Source organism: Rhipicephalus microplus, chromosome 3, assembly GCF_043290135.1.
Source record: "Rhipicephalus microplus isolate Deutch F79 chromosome 3, USDA_Rmic, whole genome shotgun sequence".
NCBI lineage: Eukaryota > Metazoa > Arthropoda > Arachnida > Ixodida > Ixodidae > Rhipicephalus > Rhipicephalus microplus.
The window spans coordinates 252,172,738-252,192,465 of NC_134702.1; the positions used below are offsets into that span (position 1 = coordinate 252,172,738).

The 19,728-nt window shown below is 46.9% G+C and overlaps 1 protein-coding gene across 1 annotated transcript in view; it reads left to right on the forward strand.

Annotated features, from left to right (window-relative positions):
- The first annotated feature begins 1,095 nt into the window (after positions 1-1,095).
- The window catches only part of LOC142803192 (neprilysin-1-like), a 182,731-nt gene continuing 164,098 nt past the window's right edge, over positions 1,096-19,728 (forward strand). Inside the window, exons 1-2 of the mRNA XM_075888285.1 lie at positions 1,096-1,877; positions 11,296-11,394. Of these exons, the coding sequence (XP_075744400.1) occupies positions 1,617-1,877; positions 11,296-11,394 (360 nt within the window). The 5' untranslated portion in view covers positions 1,096-1,616. The remainder of the gene's footprint in view (positions 1,878-11,295; positions 11,395-19,728) is intronic.

Consider the following 19,728-nt stretch of genomic DNA (forward strand, 5'->3'; position numbering starts at 1 on the left):
GGACGGGTTACGGCACCTTGTCAGGCATTAATTTGCCTTTTTTCCAACCCTTCCTTTTAGTTGTGTCTACTGTACATTGTTTACTGTACTTTTTATAATAATAAAAAAATTCCAAGCACAACCCAACAGTTATATTAGAAATGTGTGATATTTATGCCCTACATTAGCTTGATTAGGGCTAATGGGCTGTCATTACAACTAAATTTTGAAATCAGGTGTTAAAAGCGAATAATTTTTCAATATGTATTTTGTTTGGTTATTGGTCATCATAATTGCACAAATAATTCTCTATTATTTTCCTGAATAAAGCTTCTTCCTACAGATTTTCTTTTCAAACGTACAAGCAAAAGTGTTGCACTACCCATCGTCTGCAAAAGAAACTGAAAGTTACAGTTTTATACGCATCATATGATTAGCTTCATATGTAGTGTGTTTTTGTAATTTCATAATCATATTAGGTATTAGGATGTTGTACTGAACTAATAGCATAGTCGAGAAATTATTTCTAATCAAAAGGCGCCATAAACTACTCACTAGATGAACGCGGAATGTTTTACTTGTGTTCTTTACGCTCCAGGGCACGCTTGTGAGCCTGTGAGTAATTAAATTTGATTTGTAGGACGCTTATTTCTCTTAATACAGCAGGAGCTTATATAATATTCCGAAGAAAGTGCATATCTAGCTGGCCTCTTCAATGCAAAAGTTTTCCTGAAAAAATGATCGGCACCACATCACCAAAGTTTTGTGTCACGGCACTGACGCTGTAAAGCAAGAGATGGAAAAAAAGATAGTAGTGTTTCCGCTTGGACAAAAGCACACAAAATTAGGTTCCATGGTATAAGTGGCAATGAAAATTTCGGATATTAGCTAGCCTGACCATCTTCTGTAAATTGTGCAGCTGTTTCCAATCTTTTGTTTATTTTGTGAAAGCTTTTTTTGTGCTAATTCTTCGTACACGAGCCATCATAATTTTTTTTGCTAATAAAGTTTCTTTGTTAAAATTGTGCAAACTGCCTTCACACGTTAAAAGGCCTGCTATGAATCTTGATAGACGAAATTGTGTAAGAAAGTTTGATGTGGCTGCGGTTATATGAAGGTGCCCTTGCTGTGCAGAATAGTACCACGACGGGGGTCTAATAGCTAAGGTACTCAGCTGATGGCCCACAAGTCGCGGCATTGGATCCTGGCTGCGGCGGCTGCGTTTTCGATGGAGGCGAAAATGCTGTTGGCCCGTGTGCTCAGATTCGGGCTCTCGTTAAAGAACCCCAGGGGGTCGAAACTTCCGGAGCCCTCCACTACGGCACCTCTTATAATCATATGGTGGTTTGGGACGTTAAACCCGACGTATCGATTGAAATAAACAATAAACCGAAATTAATTGTGGAACCTAAAAAACCTTAATTTAATAGAAATAAAGTTTAGGCAGTGATGGGTAATTTCCATATTTGCGTAAAAAGTTATGCTTTAATTTGGCCTCATTTGCTTCAGGGAAGCGGCTAAAATTCATCGACAGTGTGGATATTAACTCCTATCTCAGTAATAGGCGACTTGACAGGCACTTTCCAACTGTCTCAAATGTTCGCTTTGAGCACAACAAAGTGCAACGCACGGCACGGATGCCTAGTTTCTTATTCTATGTGCGCAGGTACGTGGTGGTTAACTACATCTCGTGGCGCGTAATACAACTGTTGGGACCGCTATCCATTGACAGGCTGAGGTACGCTCAATTTCGCTTCGACCGGTATCGCTACTCGCTTGTCCAAATCCAGCCACTGTCACGGCAGTGCTTTGACCTGACCTTCAAGTATATGCGCTTCGCCATAGGCCGTATTATCTACGACCGCGACACACAGCGCCCTATTGAACGGCAAGCAAAGGTAAGTATAACCTTCGTTTTCACATATGACTGAAGGGTGGTCCCAAAGTTTACTCGTGAATGCTCTAACACATCGTATGTTTATTGCTGGAGTCTTTAATTCAAAATTATTTTGAGTAATTTTCGAAAGGCCGTCTAACAAGGGAAGGTGGTCTGCATATTTCTATTAAAAACTCACTCCCATTTGAAGCTACCTCTGTAGTTTTAAAAACTAATTTTCACTACGAATGTTTGATGATGGAATAACTGGGCACAAAAATGTTCAAATGTAAAGACCCCCTTCAGGTTCTTTAAGTGTTTTTTTTATTTGTCTTGAAATTGTTTCAGAGTATTGTTGTCAGACTGGTCTTCCTCAAATTTTGTGAGCTGGTTTTAACATTGACTTGGTATCAGCTACATCATATAAGCAAAATCTCATTCACCCTTTCTGCTCATTTGCACATCAAATTGTAATTGACACACGAACAAGAAGTACTGCTATATTTTAAGCACGACGTTACTTATGTTTTACACAGTATCTGCTACGTAAGTGTGTTGCTGGTACACTGATGGCTGATTTGAGTGACCAACTGCTTTCTTCCCTTGCAAGATTTACAGATGGCAGCACCGCCATGCGGCAGCCGTCATAAGTTTTCATTGGGGGGGGGGGGGGGTGCACAGACAGCCAGCTCATGCAGGCGTTTGATTGGCCTGACTTTTTTGATTCGCTGGTGCTTTATATTGAGCTGCTGGCGATTTGTATGGCGTATTTTCTGAATTCGGTTGTGAACTAACGAAGTCGGACATGCTCCGCGACCCGCAGTAGGAATGATTTACTTGTTCTTGTTTTCTCGTTGAGAGCTACAAGTACAAAAATAAAAAAAAAATGTGCCGAGTGACGCTTTGCTTACGCCGTGCCGTCAAAGGCGAGGCTTCCTGCTTTGCACGAGCAGTAACCCCGCAAGACAGGGAGAGAAAAAAAAACTTGTACTCATAGTATTTCAGTCGAAACACAGCATGCACACGTTTCTCCTTCAGGTGGGGTGAAGGTTCATCGAAGCGACCTGACACTCTTTATTATATCATTGTATAGGGGAGACATTGGGCGCCCCTCATAAATTGCAAGGGCGCTGCCCCCTTTCGCACCCGCTCGTGCGCACGTGTATGGAAAAAGTGAAAAATCACTTCCCATGAAATATTTTTTTTATCAAGATGTTTCTTTTGGAGACTTTCGTGTTTAGGTTTTGTGCTGCACTCATCACATGTCTTCAGTTGTTTATAAACTGTTTTTATTGCTTTGTCCACATGGCGATGGTTATGTGGCGTAGTTCTTTGTATGGCAGCCTATCGGAAGATTCATTTTTTATCGGCATTCTTCATGTGTCAGATTACACATGGAAATGGAAGATCGCTTTGAAGTTAATATATCTACACTGATGTATTCAACTTCTAAGCACGCCTGAGATTTGGCCACGTTCTGAGCTACTTCACTGATCATGCTTCTGTAGTGCAATACAACTAAGTGCCTTTTGTTTACAAGTGCATCAAAGCAGCGTAGTTTGTAGGGTTGAAACACCGACGTCGCGACTCCTTCGTAGCGAGATCGTGCGAGTGGATAGCTGCGCTCTTCAGAGAACCACTGCTTCTTTCGTAGCCATGTATCGAAGTTATCACACATACGACAAGAAACAACATTCAAGTAGAACTTCTTGAAAGACTAGTTGGTGCATGTTTTCGTGCGAGTTGGGCTAGTGGTGACAAGAAATAGAAGTATCAGGTTGCTCTATAGCTGGGCTACTTTTGTCTTCGTACGAGATGCCTCGCACGAACTTAGCCTCCGTAAAGTGCCACCATCCTCTCGCATGACCTAAATAAGAGTGAACATCTGTGTGCATATGCGCCGTGGCACACACTTTTTTATGTATTTATTTCTTCGTAAGTACTGTAGACCAATGCTTTAATCCAAGAAGGAGGGGTCTTACAAGAAGGGAGAAAAGTAAACAGAAAATGAATACATGCAAAAAAATGAAGTGTGAATAAACTTAATGCGTAAAAAAGAAGCAACCATCGCCCTTTGACTTCACTGAATATTCACAAGAAACAATGGTGTACCCAGGCAGCCATGAAATCATTCAATTCATGCACATGAATAGGTAGAGAGTTTCAATCGCTCACTGCTCTCAGAAAAAAACCGTACTAGTGAGTGTTTGCACTGCCGAAAATGCATATGTTCGTGACTTTGTCTTGTTTTACTTGTCTGAAACCGAAGAAGACAATGCCATACTATTTTTCGCAGCAAGCCTCTAGTGCAGTAGACCATTAAATTTCCTGCGCCTTTTTAAGTGTCTCTAATCGGTTTTGTGACGTCGATGATGACGGAGAATCATTCCTGGCATGTTTCCCGTAGTTTCATAATGTCAATCTTAGTATGTGGATTCTGAACTTCAGTAGAATATTCTAATTGTTACGATTGCATCAAAAGCTTGTAATATAGTTCTTACAGGTGCTCTTATAAGTTTCTTTATTATGTGAACCACAGTTTATTTAAGGCGGTTAAGTAGATATGTGAGAAATTAGCTGTCCACGTGAGTTTATTGGTAAGTGTGGCACCAAGGTACTAGTATTTTTGCACTTCTGGTACTGTTCTGTTTTGAAGTTGATAATAAAATTCAAGGGAACGTTTTTTTTCGTTACACGCAAAAGTACGTTGAGTAGCATTTAGTAGCGTTCCCCAATTCCGCACCACTCATAAATCGCTACAAGGCGTCTGTGCAACACTTCATGATCATCATGTGGCACAATTTCCTTAAAAATAACACTATCATCTTCGTGTAACCAAATTTACACATGTTCAGGAATAAATTCTGTTATATAATTAATATAAAAATAAAAACAATAACGGCCCTAACAAACTGCCCCGAGGAATCCCCAGGTGACCGGCGGGGCAGCAGAACTGCGGTTACAGACAACAACTACTCTCTGTAAAGTAAGCACGAATTCACGGTATTAAGCCACTCGGTAGTCAAATTTTTTCCACCTCTCGCCGTTATCAACCGTCAATTTAGACACCTCGCTTCGAGGCCAGTTATCAACGCTCGCCGGTTTTTCTCTGTCAACGCAAGAGGAACAGTGTCGTCATTGAGGGTGTTGTTGAGGTGAATAGTAGTCAATTTTGGTGCGTGGGTTTCGGTTTCGACAAATAAATTGGCCGAATTGCATCGCTTTGGTATGATTACCATTGGGCGCTTTTCCAAAACTTCAAAGTGGCTATGGACTATTCTTTGGAATGTGCCCATTTGACTCGACCGCCTATTACCACTGGTTAAAAACCTAATTAATTTATATATATACTGCCGTAGTTATACTTTGTACCCATATGTATATGCTTTCTGCCACAGGAAGGCAACACCGCCAGTAGCACGCAGATACCTCCTTACTGTAAGTTTCAAAAATTATTGGACACATTTCTTGAAACACCCTTTATATCAACAATATTGTCGAAAGCTTATCCGTAAAATTCGGGCTTTGCGCTGATGACTGCGTGCGATATAAAGAAATAATTACTCAGGAAGACAAGGTTAGCCTTAGCAGTAATTTAAATAAGGCAGTTCATTGTTGGTGCAATCAATGGAAAATTTGCATCAATTTGGAAAGACTGTGTACATGCGGGCAACATTAAAAAGAAGCCATTATTTATTGCTATGCCACCAAAGACCTTCTATTATCAGAAGTTGCACAATGTAAATACTAAGACCTCCACATAGAAAGTGATCTCTCGTGGTCAAAACACCTTGACAAAGTGCTAGAAAATTGCAGGCGTAAGTTATTCGTTTTAGGGAGTGTATTAAAATCGTTCACAGGAGGAGTACGTTTGCGGTCATATAAAGCACTCGTCCGTCGTCTTATAGAATACGCCGTCATTATATGGAACCCGTTCAATAAAACAGGCAAAGCAAAATTAAAAATCTTTCAAAAAAGCTGTTAGATTCATCTTCAATACGTATGGCCGCACTTCAGTCACTAACCTCGTATCTCAAAGTGGTGTACAAGTTATAAGTAATCGCGAAATGGCCTATGATATCTCAAATTCTTTTGACGGTTGATATTTGGTCAATACAAAATAGATACGTCGCATCTTGTATATACGATAGCTTTCGCTACAAAGCACACACACTCACTCCGTTCAATAAATATCTCAACTGTTTCAAGTACTCTTTCTTCCCTAGAACAATAGTCTATTCGAACCAAATGCCCGATAAAAGTTACACAAGACTAACTGTCGCAATTTAAGTCACACCTTAGTAGCGAGCAGTTTCCTTGTCTAGCTGAGATGTTTTATGTGCTTTATTTTTCTTTTTTTAGACTTCCACTAACGCATTTTCGGTTCGATTTGAAAATTGTTAGAGCACCGTCGCTTGCCTTTTTATTTCTTGATGATTGTTTCTGTATGAAGAACTTCAAATGATTGTTTCGTTCTGGCATTTTCATGTTGTGTTGACGTAACACGGAACACGCGGCCAAGATCTTGAACAAAGGAATAGCAGTATCTCTAAATAAAAAAGTAAAAAAAGGCAGTCTCTTCTCGATCTTTCTCGTTGAACTCGATTGGGCAATAGCTGGTCTGGAGCTCCACCGAGAAAATGTACTTGTCACTGTGAAATTGATATAGGGTGTCGTCTATACGTGGGAAAGGAATAGGTCCTTGTTCATCATTTTTATGCGGCGATAATTGACACAAAAACGTAGGTTTCCATCCTTCTTCACTAAGACTACGGGTCAGCTTCACAGACTCTGAAATGGCTGAAAGATGTCGTCGCGTCGCATTTCGTCGACTTGTCATTTCCCACTTCACGTTCGTGCTTCGAAACTCGGTATGGGCTCTGTTGAATTGGCCGGCCCCTGTATGCTTTAATGATGCGTCTTTTCGCGACTGGGGTTTGTGGGATTCTGGAGGATGACGAGAAACAGCTCTTGAATTGTAGAAGTATGGATATCAGCTGGTCTTCCTCGCACTTTAGGAGGCTTGAGTTGACGTCAAAATCTGGTTAGGAACCTCGAATAATCGAAGCAGCTTAGATAGCATCAAAGAGGGCGAAAACGTTACTGGCGTCCACGAATTTTTCAATGTAGGCGACCGTCGTATACAGATGTTGAGGTGCCTATATTCGTTGAACAAGGATGTCTGTGCAGGTTAGTTGGTATTTCATTGCAATACTGGGTGTAGCGCCACGTACGAAATTGTAAGAAGTAGTTGCCAGGAAGGAGGCACTCTCACAACTAAGCTTTATTTTTGCGTTCATTGCACGTATAAGGCCAGGAAACCACGTGATACCAATAGCACTGCCGCATGCTTAACAACGATGTCTATGCAGGCTAGTTGGCAATGCACTGAATTATAGGGTGTAGCGCAACGCGAAAAGTTGCAAGAAGTAGTTGTCAGGAAAGAGGCGCACTTGCAACTAAGCTTTATTTTCACGTTAATTGCAGACATATAAAGCCGCGAAACCACGTGATACCACTAGAACTGCCACATGTTGAACAAGGTTGTCTATGCAGGCTAGTGGGTGTTTGACTGCCATATTGGGTGTAGAGCCACGTACAAAATTGTAAGAACAGTAGTTGACAGGAAAGAGATGCACTCACAACTAAACTTAATTATTATGTTTATTGCACATATAAAGCCGAGAAACCACGTGATACCGATAGCACTGCCGCGTGTGGAACAAGGGTGCCTATGCAGGCTAGTTGGCATTTCATTGAAATATTGTGTTAAGCGCCTCGTCCAAGATTGTAAGAAGAAGCAGTTGACAGAAAAGAGGCGTATTCGCATCTAAGCTTTATTTTTACGTTCATTGCGCATATAAAGCCGAAACACCACGTGACACCGACAGCACTGACACATGTTGGACAAGGGTATCTATGCAGGCAAGTTGGTATTTCATTGCAATATTGATCGTAGCGGCGCGTACAAAAATGTAAAAAGTACTTGATCGTAAAGAGGTGCACTCGCAACTGAGCCTTACTTTTGCGCTCATTGCAGATGTAAAGCCGAGAAACGACGTGATACCAATAGCACTGCCACATGTTTCACAAGGGTGTCTATGCAGACTAGTCGGTATTTCATTGCAATATTGGCTGTAGCACCGTGTACAAAATCGTCAGAAGGAGCAGTTAATAGGAAAGAGGCTATCAACCTTATTACTTCTATTCGGGCAACAAATTATGCAGATTACACAAGGTGCCTCGAATAATTCTTGCAGTGTCATGTACTACTTTGATGTACATAGGACCATTGCTTGTTTTATACCTCACCTCCACCATTTTGGGGCGCGCGCCCATGAAATGAAGGGCAAGCAGAGATCAGCCTGACATGTGACCTGTTTCCGCGGGCGAGCGTTGCAAATTTTCGCAGGTGATATTGTGAACGCCCCTTGCATGCATTTCCCTTGTCTGCTTGAGTTGCTCATACTTCAAGAGGGGCCATTTACGCTGTTCACAGAGCGACGAGAAATTGAACCTGGGTGATTAGACCCAGTACTAGCGAGGCTAAAACCTAATGCGTGCGTATTTTTTTGCGAGAAATAAAGATTTTTGCTTACAAAAAAAGACCCTTCTGGCGTACTAGCGGTCATATACTGGCTCCTGTGCTGCCCTTCATAGCCATGCAGAAAAGGAAGAACGCAGAAGCATGTTGATTGAACGGTGAACGCTTAGCTCACCATGCTGTGCAACAAAAGGAGAGACCGTGTTCTGCAAACGCTGCGGGAAAAATTGTTTAGCTATGCGAGAGCAATGGCGCCTTTCTACCATCAAATTCAAACATTCTTTTTGCCTGCTTGTAGGCACAGTTCGCGCAGGAATTTCTTTAAAAGCTTTAGTGGTTGCAAAAGAGTTTTTTTTCTATAGTTAAGGTTTTAGCGGCTAAAAGTGTGTCTTGCCCGCCTATTATAGCCAGCTTGAAGTCTGATTATTCAGTGCATACGAATTTGGCGTTTATTTATAACTCCTGCTTCATTCAGAAAAAAGTAAAAGAAAAAATTTTTAGGACGTTTGTCGTCTAACGATATATTTTCAATGCAGGAACTGCGTTGTTCACTCACGAGTTCACTAGAATGTGCGCCTTTATAAACAGATCATTATAGCATAGCAATACCGCCAGTGACACATAGGATCTTTTATTTCCATTCGAGTCTTGTGGTCTTCAAGACTGGAGTGTTCGAGACTACCCGCGTGTTCGAGTGGAGAAAATATGAAGCAGTTATGTCGCTTATATAGACGTTCCCGGAAAGTTGAAACAATACCACGAAACTTCTACGTCTCCTGCTTAGGATGTTTATACTTAGCGCAGCAATAATCTACAATAAAATAATGGGAACATTTACGTGTTAAGGTGTGCTGCAGAATGACAGTGCCTATACTGCTCAATAATGTCTTGCGCTACACACTGCGCATGTAGTGCAATAAGACCAATCATAAGAAATCTCTGAGAACTGATTTACTTAGTCTTCAGAATTTATTTTCACGGTTAATCTATACCATCCGATGGGTCACAAGTCACAGTAAAACAGCGTCGTCACCTAGCTTGAAAAACAACTTAGAGGACTTGTTGTTAAGGGTGCTGCAGAATGACACTGCCTATACTGCTCAATAATGTCTTGCGCTACATACTGCGCATGTAGTGCAATAAGAGCAATCATAAGAAATTTCTGAGAACTGATTTACTTAGTCTTCAGAATTTATTTTCACGGTTAATCTATACCATCCGATGGGTCACAAGTCACAGTAAAACAGCGTCGTCACCTAGCTTGAAAAACAACTTAGAGGACTTGTTTTTATCTATGGTTAATTGATAAAGCACGCATCCTTTTTCTTCGCCATCTTAGTCATCCTTACTTGCATTATATTATTGTGATGCCAATTATATGGACACTATCGGCTAGATTTTACCGCCGGTGTCAGCTTCACTGTTACTCAGCGCATATGTACACTTATATATATACATATATAAAAACCAAAGAAAGAAAAATATTCCAGAAAAGGCTGCGGCATGTGGAAAATAACTTAGGACCTCTGAAACATGGGTTAGAGGCGTTAACCACTGAGCCACACAGAGGCATGTCATCCAATGTGCAAACGACAAGCTATTTATATCTAGTAATTACTGCTGTTGACGGGAATCTCAGGGCATCTGGGGGTTGACAGACGTATCGTGTTTTCAGCATTACCAGCACGATGGCGCATTGAGCACGCGTTGACCACATCATCAGGATATGGCTGTGCGTGCTGTAATCCCCCACGCATACTTTGCCCCGCGGAGCGGACGGGGGTCGACGCTCATTCGTGCACCATTATCTTACGGTAACAAGAATCATACGTCTTGGATGGGCTTTAGCTTTCCCAGGAACGCTTCTGTCGTAATCATCGGGCGCTCAAAGGTCGCCGCAATGGTAGCACAGTCTCAGTTTGCGAAAAGGGTGCGCTTTTCAGACACAGCAAAGTAACAACTGAAAAGCTCATTCGCGTTCATCTCTACCTGTGAGTACATTTCGTGCGTCATTTCTGGTCATTTGTGCGTGAGAATTACGGGCATGTTTAGATCAGCTTGCCGATCTGCAGGTGACCTTCCAATTCGTTGCTATCGCTTTCATTGCTTCGCCTTAGCGGCAAAGCTGTGACTTTTTACTTTCAAGACACCTCTATGGGTGTTCCATAAGGGGTGGATGCAGAGACATTATACAAAATGGTAACCACATATATGTATTTGCGAGACAGGTAATGTGTAAAACTGCTAGAGTACATTCGGGCAGGTAATGGCGGAAATGCTGTAGGAAAGGTTGTTAAATTCAGAGGATGACTTCAGCGATTTCATGATAAATGATACCTAAACGATTAAAAACAGTAGGAAGGGGATCATGGAACCTTGCGATGAAAAGTGCATTAACTGGGGCCGTGTCGATCCTCGTATAGAGAAGCACAATTGATTGGTGAAGGCTAGGAGAGAACTGCTCTGTTCTAGCTTTAAAAATGACGAGTCCGCTTATCGAAACGTCGGTTCGACACAACCCGTCGAAGTAGCTCTCGCTGCATATTGTCAACTACGAACACGTGAAGTAGACCAACGCTGCATCAGCAGCGCAGAAGTATTGTGTATGCACCAGTCATATGGGAGCTTCTTGTATCTAGAAGACTAGGTACTATCGTTTTTTGTCGATGAGGGTTATTTTTTCCTTTATGAGAGGCAAGTCTGCCCACAAAAATAGTGTTAACGTTAAAAGACAAGGTTTATGGCATTGCTTTTGCTGCCTCCGTTTTTCACTGGTTTCGCTGGAACAACCCATGCCACAATCTGTGCATGCAAGTAAACGTCCACGCAATTCACAAGAACAAAATCACCTGCAGTATGTCCCGAAGAAAATGTTTCACAACGTTTCTCTTCACAGATGCAGGAGATCGCCGATGAAGTAAAAGAAGCGTTCGCTATCCTTCTTGATCTTGTGGATTGGATGAACTCCGCCAACAAGAACGCTGCCATCTACAAGGTGAGGAGGAGAGTTGGTAGAGCTGCGGATGTCTTCTGCGTGTTCACACAGCATAGTTGGAAGGCACTGGTGCCTCTCTAATTCTTAATTGAAATAGAATAGTGTGGAAAGGAGGAAGTGCTTGAAAAAAAAACAGGCATATTGGCTGCGGCAATTCTATGAACGCTCTCTACCCTTTACTGCCGATTTTCCCGAATGCGGGACATACAAAAAATCACAGCATATCCATGGAGTGAATAATGACGAGTGGGGCGAAGCTTCGGAAAGATTTATCACTAAACCATGAATCGTCCGTCCGTCAATCCGTCCATTGGTCTGTCTGTCTGTCTGTCTGTCCATCTGTCGGTCCATCCGTCCATCTATCTATCTATCTATCTATCTGTATGTATGTATGTATGTATGTATGTATGTATGTATGTATGTATGTATGTAATGATTGATATGTGGGGTTTAACGTCCCAAAACCACCATATGATTATGAGAGACGCCGTAGTGGAGGGCTCCGGAAATTTCGACCACCTGGGGTTCTTTAACGTGCACCCAAATCTGAGCACACGGGCCTACAACATTTCCGCCTCCATCGGAAATGCAGCCGCCGCAGCCGAGATTCGAACCCGCGACCTGCGGGTCAGCAGCCGAGTACCTTAGCCACTAGACCACCGCGGCGGGGCATGTATGTATGTATGTATGTATGTATGTATGTATGTATGTATGTATGTATGTATGTATGTATGTATGTATGTATGTATGTATGTATGTATGTATGTATGTATGTATGTATGTATGCATGTCTGTCTGTCTGTCTGTCTGTCTGTCTCTCTGTCTGCCTGTCTGTCTGTCTGTCTGTCTGTCTGTTTGTCTGTCTGTCTGTCTGTCTCTCTGTGTATCTCTCTGTCTCTTCAGCCATTCGTTTGTCTATTCACACCTCCTGAGTGAGTCGGAGAGCTACGCGGTCACGTACCAGGATGGCCCACGGCTTTAAGATCTTCGCAACGTCGGCAAACATATTTCAACCATTCATCGCTGAAGATTTGACATTTTCGCAGTGTTCACAACTCCACACCATCCTTTAGTGCTACCGCCATTCTTTCGACGTTGCACAAACATCTCTCGGCCGTGCCTTAGCAGTACAACACCACATCAACACTCGGTCCCACTCACCGCTGCGACAACAACCATATCGCTTGTCCGCTACAGAACGCCACGTCATTGCTGACCAAGTAGACGACATGCTTCGCCGAGGCATTATTCGACCTTCACAGAGCCCATGGGCGTCTCCAGTGGTCCTCGTCAAAAAGAAAGATGGTTCTATTCGTTTCTGTGTTGATTTCCGGCGATTGAACAAGATCACGCTGAGGGATGTCTATCCACTACCGCGCATTGACGATGCTTTGGACAGTTTACAGGGTGTCGAGTTTTTTTCCTCGTTAGACTTGCTGTCAGGCTACTGGCAGGTACCGATGGCGGAGGCCGATCGCCCCGAAACAGCTTTTGTCACGCCAGACGGCTTATATGAATTCACCATCATGCCCTTCGGGCTTTGCAATGCACCTGCAACGTTCGAACGTTGTAGGCCCGTGTGCTCAGATTTGGGTGCACGTTAAAAAACCCAAGGTGGTCGAAATTTCTGGAGCCCTCCACTACGGCGTCTCTCATAGTCATATGGCGGTTTTGGGATGTTAAAACCCACATATCAATCAATCAACGTTCGAATGAATGATAGACAACGTCCTGCGTGGACTAAAATGAAAGATATGCTTGTGTTACCTCGATGATATCGTGGTCTTCACCCCTAACTTCAACACACACTCTCGTCGCCTTCAGCACGTCCTTACTTGCTTGACTAACGCCGGTTTGTAATGAAACCTTAAAAAATGTCGATTGGCTATGCGTCAACTGAACATTTTGGGCAACGTTGTTTCTAAGGAAGGCATCCTCCCGGATCCCGAGAAATCGCGAGCTGTTACGGCGTTTCCTAAACCTGCCACCATCAAAGAAGTTCGAAGTTGCTTCGGCTTGTGTTCATAATTCCGGCGATTTGTCCGAAACTTCGCGTCTATTTTATCACCTCTCACGCATTTCCTCGGTAACTGTAAATACCTCTTATCGTGGTCCCCTGCCTGCGACGAGGCTTTCACCACGTTGCGGCGGCTTCTCACGACGCCACCCATTCTACGCCATTTCAATCCTGAAGCTCCAACTGAAATCCACATCGACGCCAGTGGTGTAGGCCTGGGTGCTGTGCAAGCACAGCGTAAACCGGAGCATCAGGAATGCGTCGCGGCATACGCTGGTCGCACACTTACCAAGGATGAGGGCGACTACAGCGTCACAGAAAAGGAGTGCTTGGCCATTGTGTGGGCTCTTGGATAGCTTCGCCCATATCTATATGGTCGTTCTTTTGACGTCGTGACCGACCACCACGCGCTGTGCTGACTTTCGACAATAAAAGACCCATCTGGCCGCCTCACTAGCTGGGAGTTGAAAATTCAAGATTATCACATACGCGTCGTTTATCGGTCAGGACGGAAGGATGCTGACGCCGATGCCCTTTTCTGTTCCCCCCTTTCCCAGAATGCCACAACTGACTCCGCTTGCGATTACACATTGTGATCTCTTGACTTTGACACCATTGCTATCGAACAACGCAATGACCCGTGGACTGCGTGTTTTCTCAATCATCTCTCCGGCACTTCTGAACTCCCAAAGACGCGAACGCTCCGGCGCCAAGTTTCACACTTCTAGATACGCGACATACTTCTCTATTGACGCAACTACGCACCAGAGGGACGCAACTGACTGCTCGTCGTTCCACGAACCCTGGGGTCGCAGATTTGTTCCTCTTTCCACGCTGACCTACAATGTGGCCACGCAGGAGTCTTTAAGATCTACGAAAGGCTTCGACATCGTTACTACTGGCGTGGTATGCATACCTTCGTCCGCAACTTTGTTCGCTCTTGTGCTGGATTTCAGCGCCGAAAATCTTTGCCACACGTCTCCGCCGGTGTACTGCAGCCTTTACCATGCCCTTCCGGACCCTTCGAACTGGTCGGAATAGATATTTGAGAGCCACTTCATTGACTCCAACTGGCAACAGGTGGGTAATAGTGGCTATCGACCACCTGACGCACTATGCTGAGACCGCTGCTCTTCAAAGGGCTACAGCACAGGAGATTGCAACTTTCCTACTGCGTCATTTTGTGTTGCGTCATGGAGGCCCTCAAGAACTCCTCAGTGACTGTGGCCGCGCCTTCTTGTCCGAGGTCATTGAACAATTGCTCGCTGAGTGTGCTATTGTACATCGCACATGTGCCGCTTACCTTCCTCAAACCAATGAGGCTACCAAGTGCTTTAATCGTACTCTCGGGGACATGCTATCTATGTATGTGACGCCTGATCACTCTAACTGGGACGTAGTTCTTCCATTCATTACATACGCCTATAATACGGCAACGCAAGCGACAACAGGTTTCTCCCCTTTTTACCTCCTCTACAGCCGTCACCCCTCCCACACCATTGACACCATTCTGCCCTATCGGCCGGACGCGTCCGCGTGCCTACAGGTATTGTTGCACGCCGCCAGACACGCAGAAGAATGTCACCAGTTAGCTCGTCGCTTTAGCTCCGATGACCAAAACCGGCAAAAAGGAATTCATGATGCCCAGACCTCAAATCCCGTTTTTCTTCCGGGTGCTCTTGTGTGGCTGTCCGTGCTGCATCGCACACCTGGACTCTCTTCCGAACTCATGCCAAAGTACGATGGGCCATATCGTAATCTGGAACAAAATGCGGCAGTAAATTACCTCATTGAGCCTCTTACGCCACCGTCAGACTGGCGACGTCGCCACCGCGAGGTTATACACGTCCAGAGGCTCAAGCAGTACCGTGGTTCCACGCCGCCTGCACAGGACAATGTCGCCAGGATGTCTCCTTTTTTTTCCACCGGGCCATTGTAAAAAAGAGGAACTACTCCGGCGCAGAGGCCGCAGCATCGAGCGTGCAGCAGTGGCTCGAGCTCGTGAATTGCGGCTTGTGCATCGCCTTACAAGCATCAACCTTTCTGCTCAATAAATCTCCTTTATACGAGTTTACCCCGCTTCGGCGAGCGTGGGGCCCACCTGGGAGGTGTTGGGAAGTCTGTAGTACTGACGCATGACGTTGCAATGGTTCGCGTCCAAGCAGCTAGCTGGCAAGCACTTAACGAAGCCACTGCTACCATGTAGATCACGCGTGCCGATGCGAATGCGTTGTAGACTTGCAGGGCAAGGACAGGGGCGAAGCCGTGACCTTGCGCGAGGAGACTGCATGCGACCCGAGTACCTTGCCGTTGCTCATCCGCAGATCGTTGACGGCCGGTCGCAAGCTGAGCCGGTGGTCTATGGTCACCCCCCGGTAGCGCACCTTTGTGCTCCACTCGATTGGGAGGCCCCGGAGTGAGAGCTGAGGCGTGGAGTGGCACGTCGACGCTCACGGGGGGCTCTCGCTATGGTCACCCCCAGTAGGGCCAGTTCAATTTTGTTCAGGAATGCGTCAACCGCATTGATGGCCACCTGGAGGGACTCGAGAAGGGTTTCCTGGTGGGGACCGGGGCCGCAGACATACTGCGCGATGTCATCGGCGTAAATTGCCACATGCACTACTTCACAAGACGTGTTATGTGGGATGTAGTTGGGCTGCTTGGCAGGAGCCAGTTTTAACAGGAAGGGAATCAATATGCCCCCTGGGGTACGTCCGCGGTGACGGAGTGGGGGCCGCTGATTGTGGAGCCAACACGAACGTGAAGAGTGCGGCCATCCAAGAAGCCATCCAGGTAGTCAAACATCCGCCCGCACACACCGAGTCACAAAGTGCGTCAAAAATCGATGCGTGGGGCAAACAGTCAAACGCACTTCTCACGTTGAGCAGCACGAGGATGCCGTAATCGCCGCGGTACTTGGCCTCCTTGAGGGTTGCGATCACGGTTGCCAGTGGGTCGAACGTACAGCGCCTTGGGTAAAATCCGTTCTGTTCGGGAGGCAATGCGTTGGTTGCGGTTGCAATCCAGCGAAAACATCGCAATGTCATGGCTTCCATGACTTTTCCGGCGGCCGAGGTAAGTGATACTGGTCGGTAGGATGAAAGCTCCGTGGCCGGCTTCTGTGGCTTCAAGATCGGCACCACTAGCACCTCTTTCCAGCTGAGTGGCACCTGACTTGTGCGCCACACTTTGTTGTAGGTCTCCAGCAAGCGGGGCCGCATGGAGGAGTCAATATAGCGCAGCACCTGGTCGGGGAGGCCATCAACTCCCAGGGCTGGCCGCTTCGTGCGGTTGTTTAGCGCTGTGGTCAGTTCGCTGAGAGTAAACTCCTCCGTACACAATGCGCGGATCTCCAACAAAATACCCTCGGTAGAGAAGTACCGCTCGGGAGCGAACACCTCAGGCCTGTTGAGTTCAGGCACAGGTGGTAGTCCCTCTGGTGCCTCTTGGCAAGCAGGAGGGGCAAACTTGTCTGCCAGCAGCTCAGCCAACTCCTGTGTGACGATATTCATTACAACAGCAACACAGAGAACCGGCCAGCGAAGCTGTCTGGTGCGAAGAACGGCAGCGAATATGCCCCAGGCTTACGCGAGGTTCTGAGGGTCATCTAGTGACAAGCAGAGGCTCCCCCAGCTCTGGTTGCGGCGGCACACCGCGTCAATAGAGTTATAGGTACGCTAATGTTCCGCCTTCTACAAGCGCACCGCCACAATCTGTGCCCCTGCGACACGCGGCGCGAAGGTTGAGGAGGCTGATGTCTGGTGCTGGGGTGCCAGCAGATACAGTGCAGCGGGTGATAGCTGCGTCGGGGCACTCGGCCAACGTGGTGAAGAAGTCTGCAGAGGCTGGCACTGTAGCACACAGTTCTGTTAAGCGCGTTCACTTCACAACACCGTAGGTCCGAGTGTACCTGATGTTAGCGGAGCGGGATGTCACCACGAGGGGGTAGTGGTCGGAGCCTTGAGAGTCCGGTGCACGTTGCCACTCATAGTTACACATACTACCCACGAGAGTCAGGTCGACGGCACTGTCGGACACACCACGGCGTGCGAGAGTACAGCTACCCGTGTTTATAACGAGCAGTCCGGCCTTTTGCGCGGCATCGAGAAAGTCGCGCCTACGGTTGTTCGTCACGCCACTGCCCTACGAGGTGTGGTGAGAGTTAAAGTCACCACCGATGACCGTATCACGATTTAGGCGGTCTGCGAGGAGGCACACGAAATGGGTGTCCCAGCGTGCCGAGTAAATTGATGTGCGCACGTACACGCTCGCGATACTGGTGTCCGTGCTCCCGATGCGCACAGTCAGGGCGACGGCTTCGAGGGTGTCACAGAGATTGTCTTCGATGTCCACCGCAGTGTTAGGGAGGTCGGCACACACATAAACCGAAGCCAGCGACGTGCGGGGAGGATGTGAGGGACTGCTGCACCGGGATGCGTGACACTCTTCAAGTTCGCACTGCGTGGTGCTGTGATAGCCGATAAAACGAGGTAGGTTGAGTGTTCCGACGCAAGCGTACATTTCCTGCAGCAGCAAGACGTCGTACTCGCGTCGGAGCAGTTGGGTAGACAGCTCGGCGTGACGACAGCGGAGAGAACGAACGTTCCATTGAAGAATCCGCGGCTGAAACACCTTGGTGCTAACCACGTTGCTTGAGGGCAGCGTAGGCGGACAGGGCCGCGTTGCACAGCTCGAGCACAGGGCTAAATTGCGGTACTGTACATATGAGGGCGTGCACGACAGCGGCCAGGGCACTAATTATCATGTCCTTTTGCACGTCGCTGTCGGGGCCTGAGGGTTCGGCGGCCGGGGCCGAAACAACCGCGCTGTACGTTCGGCGCTGTTGCACTACCGAGGAAATACCCCTGCACGGTGATCGAGCAGGCACGGCTTTTCCTTCGCTCATAAGGTTCCTCTCGGCCTCACGATGAGGGAGGGGCGGATCCGCAGAGGCCATGATTTCTAGCAACTTCCTCTCGTGTTGCCAGTGAAGGCATCGGCGCTCGGTGGCGGGATGGGGGCCGCCGCATGTAGGCACTTAAGGCCGGGTGCAACGCAGTAGGCGTGGGCGTGCTCGCTGCCACAGCGCGAACAGCGTGGGGAGCTGGTGCACATCGCATTAGTTTGTCCAAAAGTGACACAGCCAACGCACGGAAGAGGGCGACGACGACGATCACGTACAGGGCGGGTCTGCTTAAATAGCGCCACCTGAGGTGGCGCTGCCTTACCCGCAAATCGGAGAAGGACATTGCGTCCGGCATGGGCGCAAGAGAGTATGGGAGCAGAGCTCTCTATGTTGTTTTTGAGGACCTCCTCGTCAAAAGCAGGGCATAAGCCATAAAGTACGCCGGTACAGGTTCCTTTGCTGGCAGTCTTGGCATTGACAGCCACTTTCCGGATGCTTTCCTCGGCTAGGAGCGTGCAGGTGTAGCTCCTGGTGTGGTGTCAACCGCAACAACGTTGCCGCGGAAGTTAACGCGCACACACTTCGTGCCGGGCAATTTCGAGAACTGTGCTGCAATTGCGTGTCGGATGAGGAAGTTGTTCTTCCTGCTCATTAGCGACCAGGTGTTCGATAAACTCGGAATGGTGCTGGCGGCGACCTGGTTTCTGGCGAGGCTCTTTTCTCTTGCTTGGGGGAGCTGCACTGGCTGGCTGCTTACTGGAAGGGGCATTTGTAGCTGTTGATGCCTGGCATGGAGATCCGTTTTTCTGCTGATGCCTTCATCGGACATCTTCGTAATCTGCTTTGGTAAAGGCATCCACCGTCAGTTGGCGCATGGGGTTGAAAGCAGAAAGAGGAGGTGGCGCAGTGCTAGCGGCAGAGTTTGGAGGAGCTCCGGCTGTAGCTGACGACGCGCCCGTGCGCTCCTTTGAGCAGGAGAGTTGAGAGGAATGCGGTGGTTCTGGCGAAGAGATGGTGGAGGCTGCTCTCTCTGGAGGATGGGTTGCTGACCGGAAGAAGGTGGGGAAGGCTTGAGGAGGGTTGAATTTCCTGTGGTGGTCTGCGTGGCCCGCGCTTGCGCAAGAGACTCCAAAGTTGCCTCAGTTTCCTTTTCAGTAAAGGTCATCCGCTGTCCTTTGCCTGGAAAAAGGGGAGAGACAGCACTACATGGACACCCTCTCAGAATAGGTCTCCTTGACGTCGGGTGCGGCAGGCTTGCACAGCCAGCAGGCAAGGGCAGACAGAAACAGGTTGCTGGCGGCGCAGAGTGAGCGCGCGCTCGCTTGGGGGGAGCTGCAAACGATGCCTGTTGTGTTGCACGTTGGCGGCCTTCAGTTTACGAGCCCGGGTCATCATCGGGGACGCAGGCGAT